This window comes from Vigna radiata, chromosome 6, assembly GCF_000741045.1.
Source record: "Vigna radiata var. radiata cultivar VC1973A chromosome 6, Vradiata_ver6, whole genome shotgun sequence".
Taxonomy (NCBI): Eukaryota; Viridiplantae; Streptophyta; class Magnoliopsida; order Fabales; family Fabaceae; genus Vigna; species Vigna radiata.
Window position 1 is genome coordinate 770,071 of NC_028356.1, and position 25,960 is coordinate 796,030.

Consider the following 25,960-nt stretch of genomic DNA (forward strand, 5'->3'; position numbering starts at 1 on the left):
ATTTTATATTTTTTGTTATCTTTTTTATATCTGTTCTTATCACAAGATCATTGCATCTAATTTTTTATTTTTATTTTTCTTACTATTATTTCTTTCCACTCAAAATAATTGCATTTTAAAAAAAGTATATGAACTGACATCTTTCGTAATTTTTAAGGTATTTCCTCTTCTTTTTTTTCCTGATCTTTTAGTGAAAAAATTAGAAGAATATTATTTTATCATCCAATGGTGTAAATTGTTATCTGTGCTAAAGCTGTTGGTTTTCATCATAATTAATTTAAGGTCGTGTCTAGGATATAATTTTTTATTGGACAATTATAAAATATCACAATAATAGTTTATACATAATCAGTGTTGTTATTCTCGACATTAAAACCTAAATTGTTGTTTAAGGAAATATGAAAATTAAATTAGAATTTGAAATAAAGTGATAAATATAATAAAGAATTTCCTATCACTGGAATTTTTGAAAAATTATTCTCTTTAAGGAAATATGGTGTTATACTATTTATTTTTATTTAATTTATGTAGATGTGATTTTCATGATTTATGATTAACTCTTTATGTATATAATGCTAACATTTTTCAATTTTTTATGATTAAGCCCTAAAATCTAATGATCAAATAACTTTTAGACCCTGTTTGTTTTCAAAAGCGGAAAAAGTCGGATAAAAGCTGGTAAAAAATATGCGAAGAGAGTTTGAAAAGAATTTACAAAAGCCTTTTAAAGTTTCTCTACCAAAAAACATTATATTTCGAACTTGTATATGACACGATGGAAGAAATGCCCAGACATTGTTCTCGGTTTTTATTCATATCCTCCACCTGCTATATTTTATTTCTATATCATCTCACATTTCTCCTTGGAATTACAAGGTTTTCAATTCAATTCCCACTACTAACACTAAAATTTATAAGATTGACTTGAGTGGTATTAAAAAAAATCAAAACCTAAAAACAATATTAATATATTTAAGTTCTTTTAATAGGTAGATTTCTTTGCATTCTAGATTTTTAATTTGTTTTATCACTGTCCTCAAGCTACATCTTCATATGCAGTTTACACTCTCCATATAAAACCAACCGGGGAATTCAAGATACTTCGAACATTCAAGAGCTTATATATTCATTTATGCATATAAAGTACAAATCTCTGAATTCCTTAAACATGAATTTTGGGAAGCCAGTACCCGACAAAGAATAAATTCAAAGAAAACTCTGGAATAACAGAAAATGGTAAAAAAAAAGGCATGTGAATATTCTAAGTGTCTGATTATAAAAACTAAAGGATTGTGATCAAAATTCATTTAGAACTACAACTCAGCAAAGTCTTGGTTCAAAAAATTTTAGCTCTTTAATATTATACCGAAACCAACAGAGTGGCGGAGTATAACTACTGTGAAGGGAGCAGCACCTGCTGGTCATCATCTGTTCCAAAATATCGATCCCCAAATTCACCCATGCCAGGTATGACACGGAAATCTTCATTCAAACCAATTTCAATATCAGATGTCACGATCTTTATTTTTGGGAAGCTTTTGCAGACCACATGAACACCTTGAGGTGCCTGACAATATGAGAGACCATATATGTAAATCATTATCTACAAAACTAAGGCATGATGATATCGTGATATATCGAGGAACCACAAACATTAATAACTTACTGATATCAGATTGAGAAATATAATGTTGGACTCTGGTACACCCTTCTTTAAAAGTAGAGAAATTGCTTGAACAGCCGAATTACCTAAAGATGAAATGTTATTCAAAACGAAAAATGAATTAACACATCCTTTTTATGCTAACAGTTGTTACGTGACTTAATAAGTCGCAGCTGACTGCTGTCTGTTCTTATACTTGTTTACACAATGTAAAATATTCAAACTAGAACCTAAAAACCACCATAAAAAAATGATGAGGATGCAAACCTGTCCCTAAGATAGGATCCAACAGCAATACATGTCTATCTGAGATATCCTTTGGCAACTTCTCATATATTAGCTGCTCAATAATCAAAGGATAAGTTACTGACCCTGAAATGAAAAGACGCATAACCAAGCACACAGATGACGAACCTGTTGACCATTGTCGCCCTCTCTGTGAATAAGAATTTTCCCAATTTTGATGCCTTTGCAGCATGCTCGTAAAGCATTTTCCATACTCTCGCCACTGACATTGAATTGTATACCAAATTTAAGGACAGTTTCTTTTCTAAGCAATTATTTCTTATTTATCTAAAATTACATAATCATCATAGGAACACATCAAACCAAGGAATAGGAAAGAACAAATTTTTGTCAATACTCTATAGCAAGGATGACAAAGATATTCATAGAAAAAAGAAACCTGCAGCACTAAAACAATACCTCCGGATGATGGAGACACCACACAACCTCTTACAGAAATCCACGCCACTGTAAACAGATCCTGCATTAAAAGACAGTATTAATTGTAACCATAAAAAAAAAAAAAAGACATGAAACAAACTAGTTCTACTTTTTGAATGTTCGAAGGAGAATGTCAACTAAGAAGCAGCCACGAAAGCTTATCATTTTTAGTATGGAAATTAACATCATGAGCAGAACATGTCTCTCAACCGTACAATAACACGATACCCCCTTAGGTTCCCATTCTATGAAGTATCTATTAGACTCGGAATTCAGACTGTAGAAATGATATATAGCACTTCCAAGAGGTCCAACGTAAGTTAGACATTTCTAAAACAAGGCTAGAAACAAGTAGTCTATGTTCCTCCTCATTTTTGTGACAATGATACGGCAAGATTTTAGAAAGCAGACATACAAAACAAGCACATCAACCGCACTTCCAAGTACAATGAGAAGAGAATAATGCATCATCAGAGGTCTATATAATACAAGCCAAGAAAATTATGATTGAAAAGAACGGCTTACCAGTTGGAGTGATTACTTGCTTTTCCGTAAATGGAAGATGCCCTAGGCCATGTTCTACAACCTTTTCAAGTGGGCAAAATTTCACCATTAGTGCATAAAGAAAATGTCATGTCACCACTAAAATTAAGAGCAGCAAGTGAACCCCAATTACATACCAAACGAATCAAACGGTCAGAATAAAATACAAAGTCATGTTTCGTTGTTTGAGAATCACGAATCAGGGTATGCATACCCCGTATCTGCATCGAAGCAATTATTCTGATAATTCAGCCTCCAGTAGCAAAATCAAAATTTGGATCTCCAGCCAAATAGGGATGATTGAAAAAATTCAACAAAAGATAAGGAATACCTGAAAAGTGGACTGAATAACATATAAGCTAGGGTATATTTTACACAAGTCATGCTGCCCAAGCTTCATGCGGATATGCTGTACAATCAAATCAATAGCTACATGATTATCTCCTCCACGGGGTATAATGATATCGGCATACTTCTTGGTGGGAAGAATAAAGTCATCAAAAGCCGGCTTCACAAATTTAGAATACTGTATCAAGTATACAAGAATCAGTAACTACAGTATATAGTAAACTAAAAAGGGAATATAATAGCCTGGTTTATTAACAAAACCAAAAAAACAGATCATTAAAGATTGAATTTCATAAAACTGAGTAATTACAAGTTTTCTAATCAATGAAATTGCATAACAGTCTCTCAGCATTATGAACTAAAATAGCATATCTAGGTCTTGAAGTGCAGTGAATGTAAGAAATACTAAGGCAAAAGCTTAAAAAAAAAAGATAATCAAAGTATGAAAATGGAAGTGCAAATGGTGTGGCTGGAGAGTAAGTACCTGATCGAGCACAGCTCCAATATCACGAGCATTGTCAGCAGTATCCCGTTTAATTCTTCTCGCCAAGCGAATATCAGCATCTGCACTGAACATTTCATAATGTTAAATGACAACATAACTTCGTAGTGCAAAAAAGACAAAATATAAAAGTATGCGTGCTTGTAAAATAGCGCCAGAAGGAAGACAAAGGCAATCGTTGATAAAAATAGAAACCAGTATAAAAAGGGTGTGGGAGGCGAAGATAGTGTCAATCAGCACGTGAGAAGAACATGAACAATTTTAGATAATGTGCAGGATATCCACTCTCCTATATCACAAAGTGAATTAGGAAGAGTGAAATTTAAGCCCACAGGACCAAAAGGAATGAATATGACAACAGAACCTTCATAAAGTAAGAAATATCAAAGCCACGGGAAACAAAATAATAGAATAGAGTACGCTATAAACATAATGGAAATAAAATAATAAAGGACCTGTATCGACAAATATCTTCATATTCATCAATGCCCGCACTCGTGGATCATGGAAAACAAGGATACCTTCCAAAATAATAACATCCGCCAGGTTTACCTGCAAAACAATTAAACCAACATAAAATGGAAGTGTGGAAAAAAATGTCTCCCATATAAATTTCACTCTGCTGGAAATAATAAAACTGCAGAAGAAGCATATATACTGCATAATTTGGCAATCATTAGTACCCAAACTATTCAAATTCAAATAAGAACATCGCTGTCATGTCATCCTAATATATTTTTGCTTGTTCTATGCAAATAAAATAACTATTCTTTAGCATGATACAAAAACTAAAAGTAGTGAACTATATCAGTCTTAGCCTGTTTTGTTAAGCATTTCAAGATCGTGGACTAAAAGTTATAAATAAAAAGTGGAAAATATGAGATACCCGTCTCGCTGGAAAAACACCAGTTTTGTAACCCTTAAAATCATACTTCGGAATATCTACTGCTTGGCCACACTTCAACTTGTCCATGACACGTAGCAAATGCTCAGTATCAAAAGCTTCTGATGATATCAACAACATGAATTAGAAATAAAGTAGCTATATCAAGTCCAAGGACCATCGTTCACATATATAAAAAAGACAAACGCTTTTAAATTCGCTATCTTATCAGTTATTAGGTGTATTATATTTACCATTACGAAGTGGACTCAGTTACTAATTATGCTCGCTAGGTACTCAAGTCTTGTATTATATGAACTTTTGTTCAACCTTTACAAAGCTCTTGATCCATATAACACATTTAGTAACACTGAAATGAATTTGCAGTGGTTTCACCAACCATACTCATCTATAGGCTAAATTCGAGAATATTCTAGCTCTGAAACTTAATTTTGAGGTGAATTATGACGTAAATCTTTCAAATGTTAATTTCCTGAAGCATTTTGAGAGTAAGAAAGATGCAGTTGGTACTCACTGAATGTAATGGATTTGTTCTGGTAGAAATTTAACTATCTATAGGAGAGAGTAACTTTTTACAATGTCTTAATGTAAAGAGCAAGTCACTAATTAATAAGGAGAGAGTAACCTTTTACAATTGAACTTACCAGGATGGTCAAAGTTATAATCTTGTACTCTTATAAGTTGCTCCTCAGTCAAATTATGGTAAAATGAATCCTGTTGTAAAATGTAATTCATTTATTCCACTCAGCATATCACAATGAGTGCAATAAAACGCATCAATCCTAATTCTTAAACACGAAATATCAAAAACGTTAAAGACCAAAATACAAAAGGAAAAGTAAAATATGTGAATAAATAAATAACTTAAAAAATTAAGATCATCATTCAAGCAACTCACTTGAGTTGCCATAATAAATATTATATACCTCATTTAAATTCAAATATCAGAAAACGTTGACATAGGAAATTTAAATACAAACAAATCTAAATAGTTATTCCTATTTAATATTCGTAAAACACCATTCTTTATATGGCTATTCTATTCTCATTGAATTGCTTTTATTTATTATATCAAATTCCAATGGTTGGTGTGTGTGTGTGTGTATATATTTGAATTGAGTAATAAATTAAATGATATTAACTGACTTTCTTAATTAGTATGAAATTAATTGTGTTTATTCATTTTTCTTACTGTAAGCAATTTTTTTCCAATCCTCCAAGTCGATAAATTTTCCTAAAATGACCCCAAAATTTGACCGTTCTTTTATATTATTTATTGATATTCACTTTAATTTATAATATTTTTATGTAATTAGTTAGAATAAAAAATAAATATACAATTTTTTTACTTACACAATTTTTTATTTCAAAATTTAAAATGGAAAGAGGAAAGACTGAAAACAATTATATATATACTAATTTATATTAATTACTTTTTATAATAATGAAAAAAATAATGAGAACTAATAATTCTACAATAAAATGAATTTTAAATTAATCACAACTTTAAAAAAAAGCGTGAAGAAGTATATTATTAAAATATAAGTTATTTTAAATGATTAATAAACATAAATTAATTTTAAATAAAAATAAATTACCTTTAATTGATAAATATATACTAATACTTAATATTATGAAATTAATTAGACTCCATTAAAAAGTAGAAAGCAGTATTGCTTTATATAGCAAATAAGCTTTGTTTGTAACCCATGAAAATTGCTTTGCAACACCATAGAATTATTAGACATTAATAATGACAGAAGAACACCTACATTGGAGATGCCGTAACTGTAAAAAATGTTAGAAACATATCCGAAAAGCTTTTAAATGGATGACTTCTGTTAGTAACAAAAATCATTGATATTGTTAGGGAAATGGAGGGAGAAAAGCATACATGTTCATGATAAAAGAGGTGACGAGAACAACACAATATTGGTGCCCAACAGAATGTCAATATTGAATTGAAAATAGTACAGATCAAAGATGATGAAAACAATCGGTTCAAAATACTTTGGGATATCACTGGGACAATATGACCGAACAAAATACTAAGGAATTCAAATATAGGAGGATAGAGGGTGCTAATAAGTTATAAGGCTTGAAGCATAAACTAAAAACCACTGACTGTTTTCCGTAAATATGTTTGAGTCACATACTTAAATACTTATAAATTATCAATCTAATCACCACTAAGTGTGTATAAAAAAATTCACTCCATTTTTTCCCTATCTTTTATTGTGTGTTTTCTATCTCTATCATTTATCACATCCATTTCTATTTTCTTCTTATTTATTCCTTCTGCTCGAAATTCAAAATGTAATGGACTCTTCGTATTTGTAGAATATAAATACCTGATTAACAAGTACAACTCGTTGGTCATGAAGCTGCTGAATAATCAAATCACAAACTGATGTCTTACCGGATGCTGCTCCACCAGCAACACCTGTCACATGCACAATCGAAAAAGTAAACAGAAAATGAATTAGGATCAGATACTTTATAAAAATTGCTAAGATGTGAAAATGAGACATGCATAGCTGTCGAGATCTTATTTTCAAAGCTCCTGCTTCTGACCTTGAAACAAAGAAAATTTCAATATTAACTAAGCAAATTTGCCGGAAGCTCTAATTTATATGGTTAGGGGTTAGGTGTGTGAGGTAGACCCAGTTTCAAAACTGTAGACTGAAAAAGTAACAGGAATAATCAGGAGAAATGGTGCAAGAACCTAGAGTCTGTTCATTTTGGATAAATTTTTCCCCAAATAATTACTAGAGAGGAAAAATAAATAAGGTTAAAATTAGTTTATGCATAACTCAAAAGTAATTTTTTTAGAAATTGACATAAAGTGTCGAGTATTTTCATTTCATGTGAATTTTTAAGTTTACTCAAGTATGACGACTCTGATTTCTTTTTCTCACAACCAGTATGAATTGAGTCGGTGGTAGTTTATCTTTCACAATCAGATAAACTTACGTTTCAAGAATGCCGTTGCTCTAAACTAAAACAATATTGTATTGAAGTATGATGTCTTCAAAGGTAATATTGTTCTTCTTCTAAAAGCTAAAGGCTTTGGAATCATTTGCTAATGCAGGAGGAAAAGAAAGACTGGGGATATTCCTCTGCCTTAACAGAACACCACAATTCACATCTGGGGTCTAGAGCCTCAGTTTATAGTAACCAAAATCCTTAGTATACTTACTACACTATTGTACATTAGATGAGGTCCAGCAAAAACGACAAAGTTAATGTAAGAAGTACCCACATTGATTTCCATGACACAAATAGACAAATATATGATTTTATGACTGCATAGGTAGGTAGCTTGTCATGGAAAAACACACCTATCACAAAAGGTTGTTTGTTCATGTCGGTTGCAGAAGTAGTCGGTTGCTCTGCGCCAGCGTTTCTTTGCTCTATGCCATCCATGTAAACTCCAGAAAAGTGAACCTCAGATGAAGACTCCATTAAATCCACAACTGACTTAGTTCCCATAGGCAAAGACCTGGAAAGATAAAATGTAAAAACGTAAAACAAACACTCAATAAAAGACAGAAGAATATGAGTAACGATAATAATAATAATAACAACAATAATAGTTTTTACAGCTTTCAAACGTATGTGGCTGATTGAATCAATCAAGGCAACCATTTCACCGTAACAGCAATGCTTAAGCTGGATTCACCCTTCAGGGATGAATTTCATTCAAACCTTCTAAAGGATGATTTCAGTACACCATACAAGACCTTAACAATTGCCACTTCCTAAGGCGTTATACGTACAAATAATCAGAGAAGCGTTATTATATTTTCCTGAACTGAACTAAAGGACAAAAGAAGCATTTAGAAATTTCGTTCTGTCCATGGCATGATCTATCAAATAAATAATAACGATTCAGGACATCATCAACATCAGACGCTTCCATCCGATCCGATGGACAAAAAAAACATGATTCCATCACCATGCGGTGCACGTAACAACCAGTCCAACCAAAGAGAGAGACAGAGAGGTTTCAAGGTTTATACATTTGCGTGCAACAAAACAAAAAGAAACAGATAAATTAAACGCGGTTCAGTTAGAAGGAAGGTAATCGCTGCCATTGTAGTACGAAGACAGAGAGCGCAGCTATGAATGAACGAATGCAGTTTTTTCTGAGTTTAAGAAATCCAGATCCAGACAAAAGGAGAAACGAAATGCAGAGAGGATCGAAATAGTGAAATAGTGAAACAGTGAAAGCGTGAAACGTACCTTTGAAGTGAAAGAATTGTAGGAAGACGAAAGAGGAACGGAGCGAAAGAAAAACGAAAGAAAGGGGAAATAAATATATAGCAGCATACGGTGGAGCTGCCTTTTCACCTTTTTTATCGTGCTGTTGGTATTATATATAGTGACGTCGATTGAAGCCATAAACAGAACGAGATAAAGAAATCTTGATTTCCGGCTCCACTTCAAATTAAATTGAAAATAACATCAAATTTCTTATGTAATTAATTCCAAAAAGAAAAAATATTTATTCCATTAAATGTTTTCATTATTGCTATTGAAAATATATTAAATATTAAATTGATTGCATTTTTGTCTTCCCTTGGTAAGTGCATTATCTAATTAATAAATACTTAATAGATCTATTAATGTGTGTTTAGGTTTTGATGATTGTGATTATGTAAGGTAGTGATAGATATTAATTATTAATTAATATATTTTTGAAAATTGTGTTACGTAGAAGAATTGAGATGAGACAGAAGAGTATGGTTGGTTAGTGGGTCTGTGTTTTGTAGAGTTAAAAGTGGAGAAAAGTCTCTAATATGAGGACCCCACAACTCAAGTATTAGGTGCTGTGCTGTCACCGAAATTTTTAGCAATTTCATTTGGCACTGAATCTCATGTCTCTACTAACCTTGGTTCCTTCTACAACTTTCATTCACTGTTTTTATTTTATAATTATTTTCTAATATCAAATTTGGTTTTCATTCACATGAGTATATTTTCTTAGAAAATAATACCTAAAAAAAAAAACTGAGTCAAGCTCAGATTATTTTTTAGAAGTACACGGTTTTTTTTCAGGTTAAATATATGCTTCATTTTTTTAAATGTTATAACAGATTTGTTTTGTTTTTTATATGGTAAATGAAAATCACATTACTATGTCATATGCTAAAAAAAATTATTGTACATATTGTAGGGATTAAAAAATAGTCTGAAAATAATGATGGTTTTTAAAAAAAAAAACTTTCAATTGTTTTATTAATAAAAGGATAAGATTATAAATAAATCTTTATTAATTGAGTTTTATTTTATAAAAATTACCACTTTTCTGAATTTTTTTTTTAAAGTCTTATTCTATCTTTTTTTTCTAAAATTTTAATATTTTTTTATCTTTTTAGAAGATCAAATATCATATTATGAAAAATTCTACTCAGTCATCTTATGAAAGTCAATAATAATAGAATAAATTTTTTTATGTTCTTTTTTGAGGTCAATAAGTGTTTTGAGTTGTATGTGACTTTTAGTTCAACACATGTAATTCAAAATAGTTCAAAAAGGTAAATCACCTTTATATACCTTATTATTTTGGTCTTTACCTCATTGGGTTGACTGTATATATATTAGGAATGTAATCATATTTTAGGAAGGTTTAGATTTTAAGCAATAATGTTATATGGTAATGTTAGATTGAAGTATTATCATTATGGAAAAATTAAAATGATATCGATTGTCCAAATTAGATATGATCTCAATTCGCATATGATTGTTCTAATTGTGAACTAGATGATCTCAGTCCTACATAATACCCTAATGTTTGTAGTAACTTAACATTGGATCGAAGTATTGTTAACCTAATAAGACTAAGATGATATCGACTAACCATACTTAACATGATCTTAACTCGCATATGATAGTTTCATATGTGAATTGAAATAATTCATATTTTACACAATATTGGATGAGAGGAAAAATACTCAGATCCTAATACATAAAAAAATCGTGAATAACTACTAACAAATATTTATTGATAGATTGTTTTTTTGTGAGTAAAACAAAAAATTACTAACAATTTTTTAACTATTCTTTTAATCTATTGATAAAATTTATTAACAAATGTTTTATTGATTTTAATTATTAATAAACCATTTTTAATCTTAATTTATTGACGAATTTTAAATATCATAGATGATTTTTTTTTTATTTTAAAAATCTCTTTGTATAAAAATATCATAACAAAATATGTTTGATCTATAAATCCAAGTTTTGTTTTAATATTCTCAGACAAATATTTTATAAAAGAAACGATTCTAACACTTATAAAAAGATGAGAATACTAATATAATACTATTTTTATATTAAACTATTTATATATTTATCCAACAATATCAGAATTATCATTCATCATATTCTTTCTATGAGTTTGTTCCTCTATATTTTATTTAAAATTATTTTATTTTCAGTCATAAATAATAAGTAAGAAATATTTAGGAAAGTTATGGTTTGTTAGGAAGAAGATAATAAAAAAAGAAAAAAAAAACGACACAAAAATTTTAAACATAACATACATAGACATTTATACGCTTATAGGTTAACTAGCTCCTAGAGTTTTAATTTGGGTTAAATATGTTTTTAGTCCCTGTACTATCAAGCGATTTTGGTTTTAGTCCCTCTTTCAAAGTATGGTACATTTTAGTCCTCCTACTTAAAAAAACTTTGATTTTAATCCTCTGAAACTAACACCGTTAAAAGTTCACTGACGTGGCTAACGGACGTACTGACATTATTTTTTTTTTGTTACAATGTCATAGTGTTTCGTACATTTTCTCCCTCTCTCTTTGCAAGCACCACTGCATCAATATCTTACATTCCACCATTAACAAGCTCTAGAGACACCCTTTGTCGAACCTCTTTATGGCTGGAACAACTTTTATGTCACCGGATTTAATTTTCTCCAACGTTCCAATGTCCAAAACAGGGATCTTACCTTTTCTGTTCTTCCACGACAAAGGACCTTCCAAAGGTCTTTTCAGGCCAAACTTCTCCATGTTCCCCAACACCAACCACGCCAGCACCAATAGAATTTTGTCAACCACCCAAAGTGGCAACGATTGCAGGTTGCCAATTCAAAACGTTTACTTCCCAAGCTGCTGTGGCTAGTCCTGAAGGACCTGCACCAACTATCACAGGACCGTTGACCCAAACGCAACGTTTTGAGAACTAAATGCAACAGTGATATACGATACAAAAATACGAGAAATGCAACAGTGATTCAAATTCGTACCTACTCCACGATAGAGACCCCTTATGCCACCCTCTCTATAAGTCCTTGTAAGACAATCAGTGAACCCTCTATAAATAATATATATATATATATATATATATATATATATATATATATATATATATATATATATTTGATTTTATTGCTAGAGGCGAGCATTGGATGTGTATTCAAACATACACCAAGTGGCCGACAGCGAGCTCAATTTCCATGTAACAAACAATCGGTNTATGCCACCCTCTCTATAAGTCCTTGTAAGACAATCAGTGAACCCTCTATAAATTATATATATATATATATATATATATATATATATATATATATATATATATATATGGACTTGATTTTATTGCTAGAGGCGAGCATTGGATGTGTATTCAAACATACACCAAGTGGCCGACAGCGAGCTCAATTTCCATGTAACAAACAATCGGTATACTGAATATTTCTTTATGTTGTCTCCTGGAATATGCTATTAAATGTACTTCTAGTGATCTAAAATTTAGATAGCATGTAAATCCTATAGATGGAATATGGAGAGTGTTCCTGAAGTATATGGCGTATTTAGTTGAGAATAATTGACCACGGAAACCGGAAGGTAATAGAATTCTGGAGACTGCTTAGAATAAACCAAATGGATTGAAGAGGTATTACATATCGACAACATTTCTAAATGATTCTGTATTTCCTCATTCAAAAGGATGAGTTTATCTTTTATTTAATAAGCACATGGTTTTCCTATCTAAACAGCATACATGGTATTTCCTCAACTGAAGAAATGAATAAAACCCAGTCAAGGGATCACTCCTTGCCAAGATGAACACAAGTATATGTGGTATCCTATTTGAAGATCGAGTATAAGCCACATCTCGCTGTACAACTGGAACAAATGTAGGCTACAGTATGAATGAAACCCAGACAAGGGATCATTCCTCGGTAAGGTGAATAAGAGTACAAGTTCTATCCTATTTGAAGATGGAATATAAGCTCCATCTCGCTGTACAACTTGAAAGAATGCAATGTGCAGCAGCAATTATGTATGAATGGTGGTCAAATTGAATGAGACCAAGAAGCCAATTTGAAGCTTATTGGAAATTAGCAGGTTAAAATGGGAAAGGGCCCATTTTATACTAAAAATAATTGCGACCATGCTCGGCTGATTCTTTTGTTGGTTGCCATTTCAATTTTCATTGTGTTACTGAAACTAATTTGACTGACCTGAAAGAGACGAGAGAGAGAGGGAGAAAATGTACGAAACACTATGACAGTGTAAGAAAAAAAAAATAATGTCAGTATGTCCGTTAGCCACGTCAGCGAACTTTTAACGGTATTAGTTTCAGAGGATTAAAATCAAAGTTTTTTTAAGTAGGAGGACTAAAATGTACCATACTTTGAAAGAGGGACTAAAACCAAAATCGCTTGATAGTATAAGGACTAAAAACATATTTAACCCTTTTAATTTCTTTAACAAGCTAATGCATTTCAGAATGACTAGATTTATCACTTCCAATTTTAGAAAATACATGACTGAAAAAATAATAAAAGAAATTACATCAATACTAATAATATTGGCAAGGGAAATGGTTGGAAAACACTTAAAGAAAACAACAAACAAAAATATTATTTGATAGACTTAAATTTTTTACATTTATTTCACATTATTTTTACTTTTTTATTTCTTAAAAAAACAAAAAATTACACTTTTATAACTATTTTATTTTTATATTTTGTGTTAAATGAATTTATAAGTTATTCTTTAACTGTTGTATGAGGTTGTGTAAGCTGTTGGTGTCGATGCCTTGCAACTGGTGCTTATATGATTATGGTTCCAAAGAAATGACCGAGTTTTACATTTCCACTGTCTTTCCTGGCCTCCAATCTTCAGACTACTACCTTCCAATTCAGGTGTGCTTCATCTTTGGATTTGTAAAACAGTGATCATTACAGTGGAAAAGTTTGTTTTTGATACTCGAAAAATTTGATCGAACGTGGTATCTGTCAGTTTTTGACAGAAAATAGGTTGTTCATTGTTTGTTTGGAAGAAACTTTCTTTGCAATAACCTTTTGTAAAAGGAAAAAGAAAATAGTTTATGGATAAACAAAACCCGTTTTTCTAAACTAAAATTAGGTCCAAATCGGATTTTAAAGAGTTTTTACTGTAAAAATATTCAATTTTTGTTTTATATTTTTTCTTTTGGAAGTTTATGATGTTAATTAAACTTATTACTAATCCATCTGAATTTGTTCATTAGACTAAGATCATCGGTTTGAAACCTAATTCCTTTGTAGATCAAAGATACCATTGTTTTGTTTTGAGATGGAACTATATTAGTCTATATATATTGAATCTAATCTTTGACATTGTTTGAACAAGTTATGCATATGAGTGTTTCTGTCATGTTAATAAATAAAGTTAGGTTAACGAAATTAGGGTGAGGTTGTAAAAATACAAGATCAAAACCATTTACACAATAACATAACAATTAAGATTAAGTTTAATAAATTGAAAATGAAAATATAACATTGGAAAATATTGAAGTCACGTTGATGTGAAGGAATATAAATATTATTGTTATTGACTTCTATATATTTGTTAATTTATTCTATATATATATATTTGTTAATTTATGTAAGGAGTTTTTTAATTAGTATATTTTAATAAAATGTATTAAATTTTAGGTTACGAAGTTTTTTTTATTAAAATAAAAATCAACTTTAAATTTAAAGATATTTTAATAATTTTAAAATTTAATTTAAAATAAAAAATAAAAAACAATTATCTTTTACTTTATTTTTTATTTTAAAAAATAACTATTTTTTAAAAATATATAAAAAAATAATAACTTCTATAAATAACTATCTTTTATTTTTTTTATTTTAAATTAAATTTTAAAATTATTAAAGTATTTTTGAATTTAAAGTTAATTTTTTTTAACATAGACTTTTTTTAACTTAAAATTTGGTATATTTTGTTAAAATATATCTAACTAAACTCATATATATATATATATATATATATATATATATATATATATATATATATATATATATATATATATATATAAAAGATGAAAAAATAAAATACTATTTAAACTGTCTTATATCTTAAGTCTTAATAATATAAGAATATTATACGTGATACAAACACTTTGATAATGAAATTTTAGTTAATTTAGAAGGAAGGTAATTTAAAGAAATGAGAAAGTAGATTAAATTATTATTTCTTATTTTATAAAATAAGATGACTTAAAACTGAGATAAAAGACAAAGGTGTAGAATATTTAAATTGATCAGTCAAACGTTCGGAAAGAGGTTTGAATTTTGGAAGATTTTGGCTCTGATGTTAGTATTTCAAAATCTAACGCATGGCTTGATAGTTTTATATCATATGCCTTTATTCCACTGTCAAACATGGGTCCCACCTACCGTCTCTTTTTTACTATTTTTAAACACTAATTTTGGTGACATTAATATATAAAATTTTTATTCAATTTTCTTTAATTGGAATCTAGAGAATCTATTTTTATATATGTTGTATTTTTTCAAACATTTAAAAACGAGTAACATTCTTTTAAAGATAATATTACGCAAAATAAATAAAAAATAAAATATATTGATTGATTTTTTAATGATATTATTTGAACGATAAAGAGAACTAGAAAGAAGAAAAAGAATTTAAGATATTCTTACCTTATAAACTTTATCTTTCAATACACTATCCATGTTATAACAATTATACAATGATATTAAATATTATTTTAATATATTTTTATTATAATATTCTAATTTTAAATATTGATTAAATTAAAATTTTATGAACCATTTTAAAATCTATATATATATATATATATATATATATATATATATATTCATAAAAACTTCTTAAATATTCATATTGTTTATAATGTTTAATATTATTACAATACACATTATATCCCGCTCACTCTTATATATAAAATCCTTATTTTCAATAATTAGTATTTGCAAAATATATCTTAAAAACATAGAAAACTACTTTTTATGCGTTGTTTTTAAATGTTTATAGTGACACTGTCTATTAAAAAAATACTTTAAATAAATTTATAATTTTTTTTTCGAAACCCAGAATTTTGTAAAAGTTAAATAAATGTACTAAAAACCATTAAAACTTTTTTTTAATGATCAATTAATGTTTGGTGACCATAGTCGATTTCTGTATGGTTATCAAATTATAAATCAAGGTCTACAATGCTTGTATTATTTTTTATAATAATAACGATAAATTCATATGAGAATGGTTTTAATCTATAAACACTTTAAAAGATAATTAATGTAAAATTCAAACCACCATAAGTGTAATTCTTTAAGCAAAGTTAGAGTAATTAATGTACACATGCAAACCTTAAATAATCTGTATACTCTTATATATAACAAACTTATTATTTTTTGTAAAACTAAATCATAGGTTAACAATATTTTTTGATTGAATTTACAGTCAATGAAATTTAAATAGGGTTCATAAACAAAATAGGTAAATCGCATCATTTAAGATTCTCAAAATATCATTATTTATTATTTAATCTACTATAACAATGTCAACATATGTCTGCATATTAAAAACGTTAATAAATACATAAAACACCTAAAATTTATAAAAATATATTTAAATTTGTATTAATTTAAAACGAAAGTTTTTAAAGGCAGAAACAATGTTGGTACGACGTCATTCAGGGCGAAGCGTACCGTTCAGTGGGTCCCATTGAGACCGCAGTTGCCACGTCAGATAGGACTCGAGACGCCGTTAAGACGCCGTGAACCCCGAAGGACACGGGAGTGACGGATACACCAACGTTCAAAATTCAAGGTAGTTTGGATTTTGATTTTAAAGTTCTCTCTCAACTCACTTCAAACTCTCCCTCACATTGAAGCCAAACATTTAATACAAACCCTCTTTCGATTTTTGAACGCTCATTTTTCATTCATAAGAAATCCACGAGAACTCTGCTTCTTCTTGAACGCGCTTTTTCTGCGTCAGATCCAACATCTTTTCATATTCAGAACAAAGCTTCAGTTCTCAGGTGGTTAGCTATTTTTTGTATGTATGATGTAGCTTTTTTCGATTCCAACAGTTTGATTTTCTTTTTCATAGAAATGACGAATCGCGAAAACTAATTGGAACACGAGATTGTTTTTCATTTCTGACGAATGTGGGACTTGAATTTTAATTTTTAACCGATGATGCTCTTTTGGTGGTTGGATACTACTATATTAGGAACTGCATTGAAACATTTCTGGAATTGTTGGTGTTGCAGAGAAACATGCCACAGGAAAGTTTACTGAGCTCGATTTTCGCATCTCCTCATAAGAGAGGATTAAATTTGAAAGGTTCGGCTTCAGTTTGTAACAACAATGAGGCTTCATACCCTGTGATGGCGGAGGAGAGCATCAACGATCATGAATTGGCTCAGAGGAAAGCAGGGGAAGCAGGTATCAACTTTTAACTTGTATTACTATGGTTATGTTGTGTCATTGCACCTTTGCACTGTTCTCTTGTTACACTCGCTATGAGGTTTTAATTCTCACCAAAAATGTTTCATCAGAAAATTAACCAAATCTGGGAAGTGGGAACTCTGGTTTAAAGCTGATTGAAACTAGAAACAGTGAACTGATACTATCTCTCTGTTTTGAAGTTCTTAACAGTACTTCTGAAAAAAAAAATTCATAGAAAGATGGATAACTGAAACTACTGATTACTATTCTTTTCTCTGGAGTTATGATTTCCCTCACCATAATAAATATGGCATAATTTCCTGTCAAAATTGAATAATGACACATGCTTGTTGCTTGAGTTCAGGCACATTTATTGGAAAAGTTTCATTATTTGAACTTAAATAATTATCTCCCATCTTGCTTTTCTTTTACTATGATTCATATGCATGCATTTAAAAAATGTACACCAGAAAATGAAAAAAAAAAAAACAAAGTTTTGTTGTCTCAGAATAATGTTTCTTTACATTCACAGAAAAAGTTTTGCTTTTCTTAACCCCATTTCCTTGGGTTTTCCTAACATGTTTGATTTAGTTTCTTACATTTTCTTTTCCATTCTATCCATTCTTAACACTGTGTAAGAAACAAAAAAGTAATAATTAGAATTGGGTTAGAGAAATTAAACAAAGTGAGGCTGGAAAAGAGAAAACAAAAAAAGGACAGAGGACACATGAAAAGATGGTGGAGCACAAAATTATGAATTGCATTATGATTTGCCTGGGGATGGTGTTGCTATGAAATGGGATCATTCCCCCAACTCACTAGCATTCGCTGGTGGCGTGGGCCTTTAGCATTGTTATTCAAATTTTTCTGATCTCAACCATGTTCTTCTAAAGATATCTCAACTAGTATAGTACTATAATTCAAGGAACATAGCACTACTTATTAAGTAAATTTATGTTATTCAAATAAGTAGTCTTAAGTTAAAGTTGTTACTTTACAGTTTCTATTGTTCTTTGACTAAAACCAGCAATAAGGTTTCATTTCAAACGGAAACACCATGATTTTGTTGCCATTTAATGCAACAAATCTGTAATAATCATGGCTACACTGCTTTAACTTTAACCTCCAGTGCTTGTAATTGAAGTAAACATAACTCAGTCAAAAGCATAACAGTAAACAGAGTATGAAACTGAATCAGAAGAATAGACAGTTTAACCTTTTCTCTTTCTTCTTTTACCATACATACCTTTTCTTCCTCTTTTCTTAACCAAATCAACCAAATCAATAAGTTGCAGTAATAATGTAGTGGATGGAAGAGAAAAGAAAAAGTATAGAAGCATTTTTTTTATACCACGTTGAGAAACACAAAATGAATTGAAAACAAAATAAAATAAAATCAAGGGAAACTTTATCTGTGAATATATAGAAGCATTATTCCGATCTCATAGAATGTTCGCTCTTAATTAATAAGAAATAAGCTATTTTAACATGTTTACTCTCGCTACGAATAAAAAAAAAAATACCCTTTTGTAGAATTTATAAAATAAATTACATAAAATTAAATTTGTTATTATTTGTTTAAATAGATTACAAAAATATTTTCTTTTAGCAACAAATTATCGTTATTGATAAAAACAAATTTGAAATAAACTTCTGTAAAACCATGTTACGTATCAGTTAAAAAATTAATTTTGGAAAAGTTATCGTCTCAAAATTTTTATAAATCAGCTTAGAAAGAAATTATATTATTTTCTTTTTCTTTTTTATTATAAATATTTGCGGAAAGTTTATCTAATTTTAGTCATAAACTTATTTCCGTATATAGATAAATAATTTGTTTTGATAAATTTAAATAAATAAATTTTAAATTGTGAAAGATAATAATTTTATTTTTTTCGGGTAAATCATGTCTTTAAAATAAATAAAAAAAAAGTAAATTATGCAAGACATGAACCGTAAAACGATGTCGCATAGAGATTTCCCGCCATCTCTTTGTCTTGTTTTAAATATTGGTTGTTTGTGTTGTGACGTGGTGGTGGGAACAGCTTCAAGGAGATACGAAGCAGCAGAATGGCTTCGCCAAATGGACAATGGCGCATCTTCATCTCTTTCCAAAGAACCCTCCGAAGAGGAATTCTGCCTCGCACTCCGCAACGGTCTCATTCTCTGCAACGTCCTCAACAGAGTCAACCCTGGCGCTGTCGTCAAGGTTGTCGACAATGCGGTGGTCGACAACCTCGCCCTTCAGTCTTCAGAGGGACCCGCCCAGTCCGCAATTCAGTATTTCGAGAACATGCGAAACTTTCTGGAGGCGGTCAACGACATGAAGCTTTTGACATTCGAAGCTTCTGATTTGGAAAAGGTGACCATGACCCTCACCCCTTTTACGTTTAAAGATTCAATCTTTGCTCTATTGTTTTTATGGGGTTGAGTCACAAAATACCATTACTTTAATTTTCTTCAGTTCTTCCAAGAGTTGAAATTAACTTTTCCAAAAGCTCTTCAGTTCTCCTAAATCTGTTTTATGATTTATGCATAACCTTATTTCATTTTATAGAAAAGCTGATTTTGTTTTTCTTTCTTGTTTTTCTTTCTCTCCAAGAAGAGCTTATGGAGAAATTTCCTCCAACCAGGCCAATATAGAAACATTTATACAGTATAGAAACATAATTCTTTGATGATTTCAAGAGCATGGTGCAGTGATAAATCTGTACCTCAGTTGATTAAAGGTCTTGAATTCGGAAACCGCCTCTTTACATATGTCAGCATTACGCGGTGTACAATGACCCTCAACTGTAGCTTTGCACGGCGAGGTGCCTTCTGGCATTAGTGCCTTATGCATGGTTTCAAGAAATGAATGAAATTGATCTTACCTTTTTATAATATGAATTGTTTTATCATTACAATGATTTATAATTTTAATTTTAATTTTAGTAACGCCCATTTGGATTTGTAGAGTTAGAAATTGGTTATTTATTGTGTTTTATAAAAGCATGTGCATCTTTAAGGGTTAAATGTGTTTTTGTAGGGGGGTTCGTCGAGCAAAGTTGTGGACTGCATTCTCTGTTTGAAAGGGTATTATGAATGGAAGCTGTCGGGTGGAGTCGGTGTATGGAGATATGGTGGAACTGTCAGGATTACTTCCTTCCCCAAATGGTCTCCTTCCAACATACTCGGCACTGAAAGTGTTGATGAGTCCGAGTCATCACAGTTTCTTCATCTGTCTGGAGAGGTGTCGATTGAAGAAACCAAAGCTGCTAATGCTTTGACTTCCCTTTTTGATCAGTTTGGACTCAAGCTTCTCCTGGCTTACCTCAAAGAGACTGATGGGGTTGATGATCTACCGTTGAATGCAATGGTAGGTAAGATCCTTCCCTAAGACTGGAAAATTAGATTGTTGTTTGTATATGTTGTGAGAAATTAATTTTATGCAAGAAGATTCATTTGATTCTTGCGATAAGAAATCTTTTTTGTGACTGGGTGAAATTTTGTGCAGGTAATAGATTCTTTACTCAAGAAGGTTATCAGGGATTTTTCTGCATTACTTAATTCTCAAGGCACTCAGGTACTTCTGAATCTAATGTTTCTCCTTTGTATTGTTGTGACGTTTGTAATGTAAGAACACCTTCTGTTGTTTGGAAGGGTACCTAAAATATAAAACTTTCTGCAGCTTGGACATTTCCTCAAGAAAATATTGAAAGGCGGTACCGGTTGCCTCTCTAAGAGAGAATTCGTGGAGGCTATCACATTATATCTTAATCAAGGACGTAGTTTCGCATCAAATGAAATCTCTAAACTATGCACTTGCGGTGGAAAACGCGATAATAATCAGCACAGTGTCCAATATTGTGCCAAGCATGCTGAAATAATTGATGCCCAGCAAAAAGAGCTTGAGGTATAAAAGTAGAAAATCTAACGTACTGCTTATTATGGGATCTTAGACTATCATTCTCTGTAATGATTTTTTTTACTGCTTCAGGGACTGAGGTACTTCTATGAAGGGATAAAATCGGAGCTCAAACAAATTCAATCAAAGTGGGACCAAGAATTGAACAGGCTTGGTAATGATCTAAAGACTTTAATTTTCATAAGAAATATCCTTTCATGTATTTAAAATCTTCTAATGTAATTTTCTTTCTTAATTCTGAGTTGAATTCTATGTGCTTCTTAGAGAATCATATAAAGAGCCTTGAAGAGGCTTCCTCTTCGTATCACAAAGTTCTGGAGGAGAATCGTTTTCTTTACAATCAAGTACAAGACCTCAAAGGTACATAAGAATCCAATACATCTTTTCAAGGATCTACTTATATGATTTGTATTCTTTAACAGATTTGGTGACTTACAGGAGCCATTAGGGTCTACTGTAGAGTGAGGCCCTTCTTGCCAGGACAACCAAATGGACAATCTACTGTAGATTATATAGGAGAAAATGGAAACATAATGATTACGAATCCCCTTAAGCAAGGAAAAGATGCTAGAAGGGTATTTTCATTCAATAAGGTGTTTGCAACAAGTGCCACCCAAGGTATTTTAATTTTTGACGTATTAATAGAAAATGTATAGGACCAGCAAAATGTACTATAAAGATTTGAAAAATAATAATGTACTTATTTTAGATAATGAAAACTTGGTTACGTAACGAAGAGTGATAGAAAAAAAAGTATTGTAATGTGATAATATAACCATGATATCATACTGTAATGAAGTTGTTACAAATAAATAAATAATTGTTTTGAAATACATATCTTCTCAAGAAGCTTTTATGATTGTTTTCTTTGCAATGTGCAGAAGAAATATACGCTGACACCCAACCATTGGTTAGGTCTGCCTTAGATGGATATAATGTATGCATCTTTGCATATGGACAGACTGGGTCAGGAAAAACCTACACAATGGTAAAATAGCATTATACATAGAAATTGAGCAGTCTATCACAATTTTATGCATTCACTCAAATTGGAGTGCTGTCCTCATTCTAAATTCTTTGTTTTTATTCGATGCCTCATAAGAAATAACAGGATTATTATGGTTTTGTACTGAAAATGGTGACTTTCTTTTCTTGTCTAGTAGTAAGTAGTAGTAAAACAGATTTTCGTCCACTGTTTGTGTTGCATGTTATGATATGAATACTTGAAATGAAGAGTAGATCATATGTCTTGTCGTGGTACAAAATTCTATCAGTTAATATGTTGGCTTTGAGATGTTTTTTAAAACGATCTCTATGTTACTAAAAGCACAAAGAAAACTGATTGCACGATACTGCAATAAAATGATTTTCATGTTGTCTTATCTAGTTTCTTATACGTGTGTGTTGTACTGCTTGGATAGAGTGGTCCTGATCTGATGACTGAAGAGACATGGGGTGTAAACTACAGGGCTTTGCGTGACTTATTTCATATTTCAAAGGAAAGAGCAGATGCCATAAAATATGAAGTTGGTGTCCAAATGATTGAAATATACAATGAGCAAGTGAGAGATTTATTAGTTAGCGATGGCTCCAACAGAAGATATCCTTCAAGCTATACTTGCTGTACTTAAGTTAAATTGTAATAATTTTTCACTGTTGCACATCAAAACTTCTTACGAACTCCAAAAAATGAAAAATTAATACTGTATTTCTTTTTGCATTATTTTTGGCAATATGATTTATTTTGTCTCGTTCATTTCCTTGACAAGACACACATTGGATATACGAAACAACTCTCAGTTAAATGGGCTTAATGTGCCCGATGCATCTTTGGTTCCGGTTAATTGCACCCAAGATGTTATTGATTTAATGAAAGTTGGTCAGAGAAATCGAGCTGTTGGTGCTACCGCTCTAAATGAGCGAAGCAGCCGTTCTCATAGGTAATATTTCTTAATGAAAAGATGGTTGTTCTAAGCATCAAATATATTTTACTTAAGAGATATTTCTTTTCCATCCAATTGCAGTGTGTTGACAGTTCATGTCAGAGGGAAGGACTTAATGTCTAACTCCATTCTTAAGGGTTGTCTCCATCTTGTGGATTTGGCTGGAAGTGAAAGAGTGGACAAATCGGAGGCTGTTGGGGAGAGACTGAAGGAGGCTCAGCATATAAATAAATCTCTTTCTGCACTTGGGGATGTTATCTCTGCTTTGGCACAGAAGAGTCAACATATTCCTTATAGAAATAGCAAGCTCACACAAGTTCTACAAGATTCATTAGGTAACAATCAGACTTCAATGGAGACGAGATTTACCTTTTTACTTTGTACAAATTCCTCATTATAATTAGTTGGAACAGCATTAAGAGTTGTATTTTTTTTTTGTTTTGTGCTTCAACCACCATATTTTTTCTAGTACAGTTTTCAGGTTAAATATTGATATTATTAATATTGATGTATTTGATAAGGCCATAGTGGTTTTCTGTTTTCAATTGCCGTATATAACAACTTAACCTATGTTTTGATTTTTTTCCATATCCATAGGCGGTCATGCAAAAACTTTGATGTTTGTTCATATAAATTCTGAGCTTAATGCTCTTGGAGAGACAATAAGCACACTTAAGTTTGCGGAGAGGGTTGCGACCATTGAACTTGGAGCCGCTCAATCTAATAAAGAAACTGGAGAAATTCGGGAGCTAAAGGAAGAGGTTTGGTTTTGTCATAACTTGAGCGGTTTTCAATTTTACTTGGCCAATGTTTTAATAGTTTGAACATTTATAGATATCAAATATCAAATCAGCATTGGAGAGGAAGGAAACTGAACTACAGCAATGGAAAGCTGGGAATGCACGGAATCCCACGGAATCTCAGAAAGCACCCAGAGCTGTTTCACCTTTCCGTTTGCCCAAAAGTGGTACGAGTGACAGCATGAAGCCTGAAAACTACCAAAGACACATGGACGAGAGAAGCTCTGAGGTTATTCCATGCCGAAATAAAATTTAATGATAAATTTGTGTGAACATACATTAGGAAATTGTATCACACTAAAGTGTAATTTGTAGTCTCTAAATCTGAAATTATAATTTCAGGCTAAAACTTGTTCATCGGGCAAGCAAAGAAGGTCAAGATTTCCCTCAATACATATAGAAAAGGAGTCAATGCCAAAAATGTCTATTCTGGCTGAAGAAAAAATAGTGAGCTCAGGGAAAAGTAGATCACCATCACCTCCAGTCCGGAGGAGATCAATATCCACTGATAGAGGGTCAGTCATTAAAAGCAAGGTCCGAAGTGACACAGCAGAAAACCAACCAACCCCAAAGCATCTACTTCCAGCTAGAGTACTAGTAAATAAATCTCTTGTCACAATGCCGATGCCCTCATCTATAGAGAATAACTCAAGGGTGAATCTGCACGCACAGGAGTCAGTGAAGCAAGATCGCATTACTGAAACTCTCTTCAACCTCCAGAAGATAAACTCCCGGAAAGTTAATCAAGAACATGAAGAGGAACAACTCAAGCAAGCTGCTCTTGGTGTGGCAAGACAAGGTGGAACTAGGAAAAACAAGGCTGACAGTAAGACCAAGGTTAAGCCTCATCAACAGTTTCCCTTTAGGATTCAAAAGCCTGATATGACGATACCTATTACTGACATGGAAAATGGCCGTGACACGGAGGCACCTCGAAAGAGCAATTATTGTGAGCCAGAGAATGATATAAACCTAATGGAGTCTGCAGTCCACGGTGTTAATCTTAAAAAGATAAATCACAATATCTCTAGGAATTTTCAGAACATTGGATCAAGGTATGGATCATTAAAAAACTATGCTCGTTTTCTTGTTTCTTATTGAAAATGACATTATTCATACAACCATAGTCTGATTGATACATGACTCGTTGTCATTTGCAGAGGAATAGTCCAAGCAGCTGAACCATTATTGTCCAGCAAAGTTGAAAATAAAATATTACAACATGGTTCAGGACGCAATCTTAAGGAAGGCACCAACACTACATTGCCTGAATTTAGAAGGAGCCGATCTACGCCACGTGGAAAGTTTTTTGTTTTATCTTGAGGATTTCAATTTTTTATATTATTTATTTTGTACAGTGACAACTATTGATGTGCATGTCGGAGTGCCGGTTTACATAATATTATTGACTGAGGTCATATCACTTCCTCTGTCTTCATTGTGTAGCTCTTTTGTAATTTAATTTTTTTGTATGTCAATATACTTCTGAAATCTTGAGGGGTCATGCTGCTAGATGGATATATTTTCACTACATTTTATGCATTCGGCTAAAATTCAACAAAAGTAATGGAGGAACTAAAGAAATTATTGAAAACCTTGTACAATTATTACAATTGTACTTGGTTGTATATGTTTCTTATTGTAATTTTATTTTGTCTTTCGTTGAACATTATCAGTCAAATTATATTCATACTCTCCCTTGGAGTTAATAGAAAGCTACATCTATATACTTAATGGTGATAAAAATGGAGAATTAACAAAGTGACCTTTTGTATAAAGTTCTAAAATGAGAGGCTAAATAATAAAAGTAGATGTCTCTAAACGTGTTGAATACCAAAACAGAGGAAATGTTCACAAGATGATTTCCAATATGATGATCGATAATGACTTG

General features: G+C 31.2%; 2 protein-coding genes across 2 annotated transcripts; one reads left to right on the forward strand and one right to left on the reverse strand.

Moving 5' to 3' along the window:
• Positions 1 to 1,393: 1,393 nt before the first annotated feature.
• Positions 1,394 to 9,057, reverse strand: LOC106763896 (uridine kinase-like protein 4). The gene is made up of 15 exons (XM_014648068.2): positions 8,932 to 9,057; positions 8,028 to 8,188; positions 7,038 to 7,129; positions 5,331 to 5,400; positions 4,669 to 4,787; positions 4,238 to 4,334; positions 3,765 to 3,844; positions 3,264 to 3,458; positions 3,070 to 3,153; positions 2,915 to 2,975; positions 2,369 to 2,429; positions 2,078 to 2,171; positions 1,931 to 2,003; positions 1,667 to 1,749; positions 1,394 to 1,567 (listed from the first exon to the last, which is right to left on the reverse strand). The coding sequence occupies exons 2-15, from the start codon at positions 8,176 to 8,178 to the stop codon at positions 1,394 to 1,396; spliced, it is 1,434 nt and encodes a 477-aa protein (XP_014503554.1). The 5' UTR covers positions 8,179 to 8,188; positions 8,932 to 9,057.
• A 7,718-nt stretch (positions 9,058 to 16,775) lies between these two features.
• LOC106765319 (kinesin-like protein KIN-14F) lies at positions 16,776 to 25,663 on the forward strand. The gene is made up of 17 exons (XM_014649895.2): positions 16,776 to 17,007; positions 17,242 to 17,416; positions 19,465 to 19,781; positions 20,448 to 20,777; positions 20,916 to 20,984; positions 21,090 to 21,314; positions 21,399 to 21,480; positions 21,591 to 21,686; positions 21,765 to 21,944; positions 22,208 to 22,314; positions 22,748 to 22,926; positions 23,102 to 23,266; positions 23,351 to 23,604; positions 23,867 to 24,030; positions 24,104 to 24,298; positions 24,412 to 25,124; positions 25,230 to 25,663. The coding sequence occupies exons 2-17, from the start codon at positions 17,248 to 17,250 to the stop codon at positions 25,390 to 25,392; spliced, it is 3,408 nt and encodes a 1,135-aa protein (XP_014505381.1). The 5' UTR covers positions 16,776 to 17,007; positions 17,242 to 17,247; the 3' UTR covers positions 25,393 to 25,663.
• The last annotated feature ends 297 nt before the right edge of the window (positions 25,664 to 25,960 follow it).

Coding starts and splice junctions, on each gene's coding strand:
- LOC106765319 (XM_014649895.2), top strand. CDS start 17,248: ATGCCACAGGAAAGTTTACTGAGCTCGATTTTCGCATCTCCTCATAAG. Junction 22,315..22,747: donor CAGGAAAAACCTACACAATG/GTAAAATAGCAT, acceptor CTGCTTGGATAG/AGTGGTCCTGATCTGATGAC. Junction 22,927..23,101: donor AGCGATGGCTCCAACAGAAG/ATATCCTTCAAG, acceptor GACAAGACACAC/ATTGGATATACGAAACAACT.
- LOC106763896 (XM_014648068.2), bottom strand. CDS start 8,178: ATGGGAACTAAGTCAGTTGTGGATTTAATGGAGTCTTCATCTGAGGTT. Junction 3,845..4,237: donor GAAGATATTTGTCGATACAG/GTCCTTTATTAT, acceptor TGTTCAGTGCAG/ATGCTGATATTCGCTTGGCG. Junction 2,976..3,069: donor CTGACCGTTTGATTCGTTTG/GTATGTAATTGG, acceptor CCACTTGAAAAG/GTTGTAGAACATGGCCTAGG.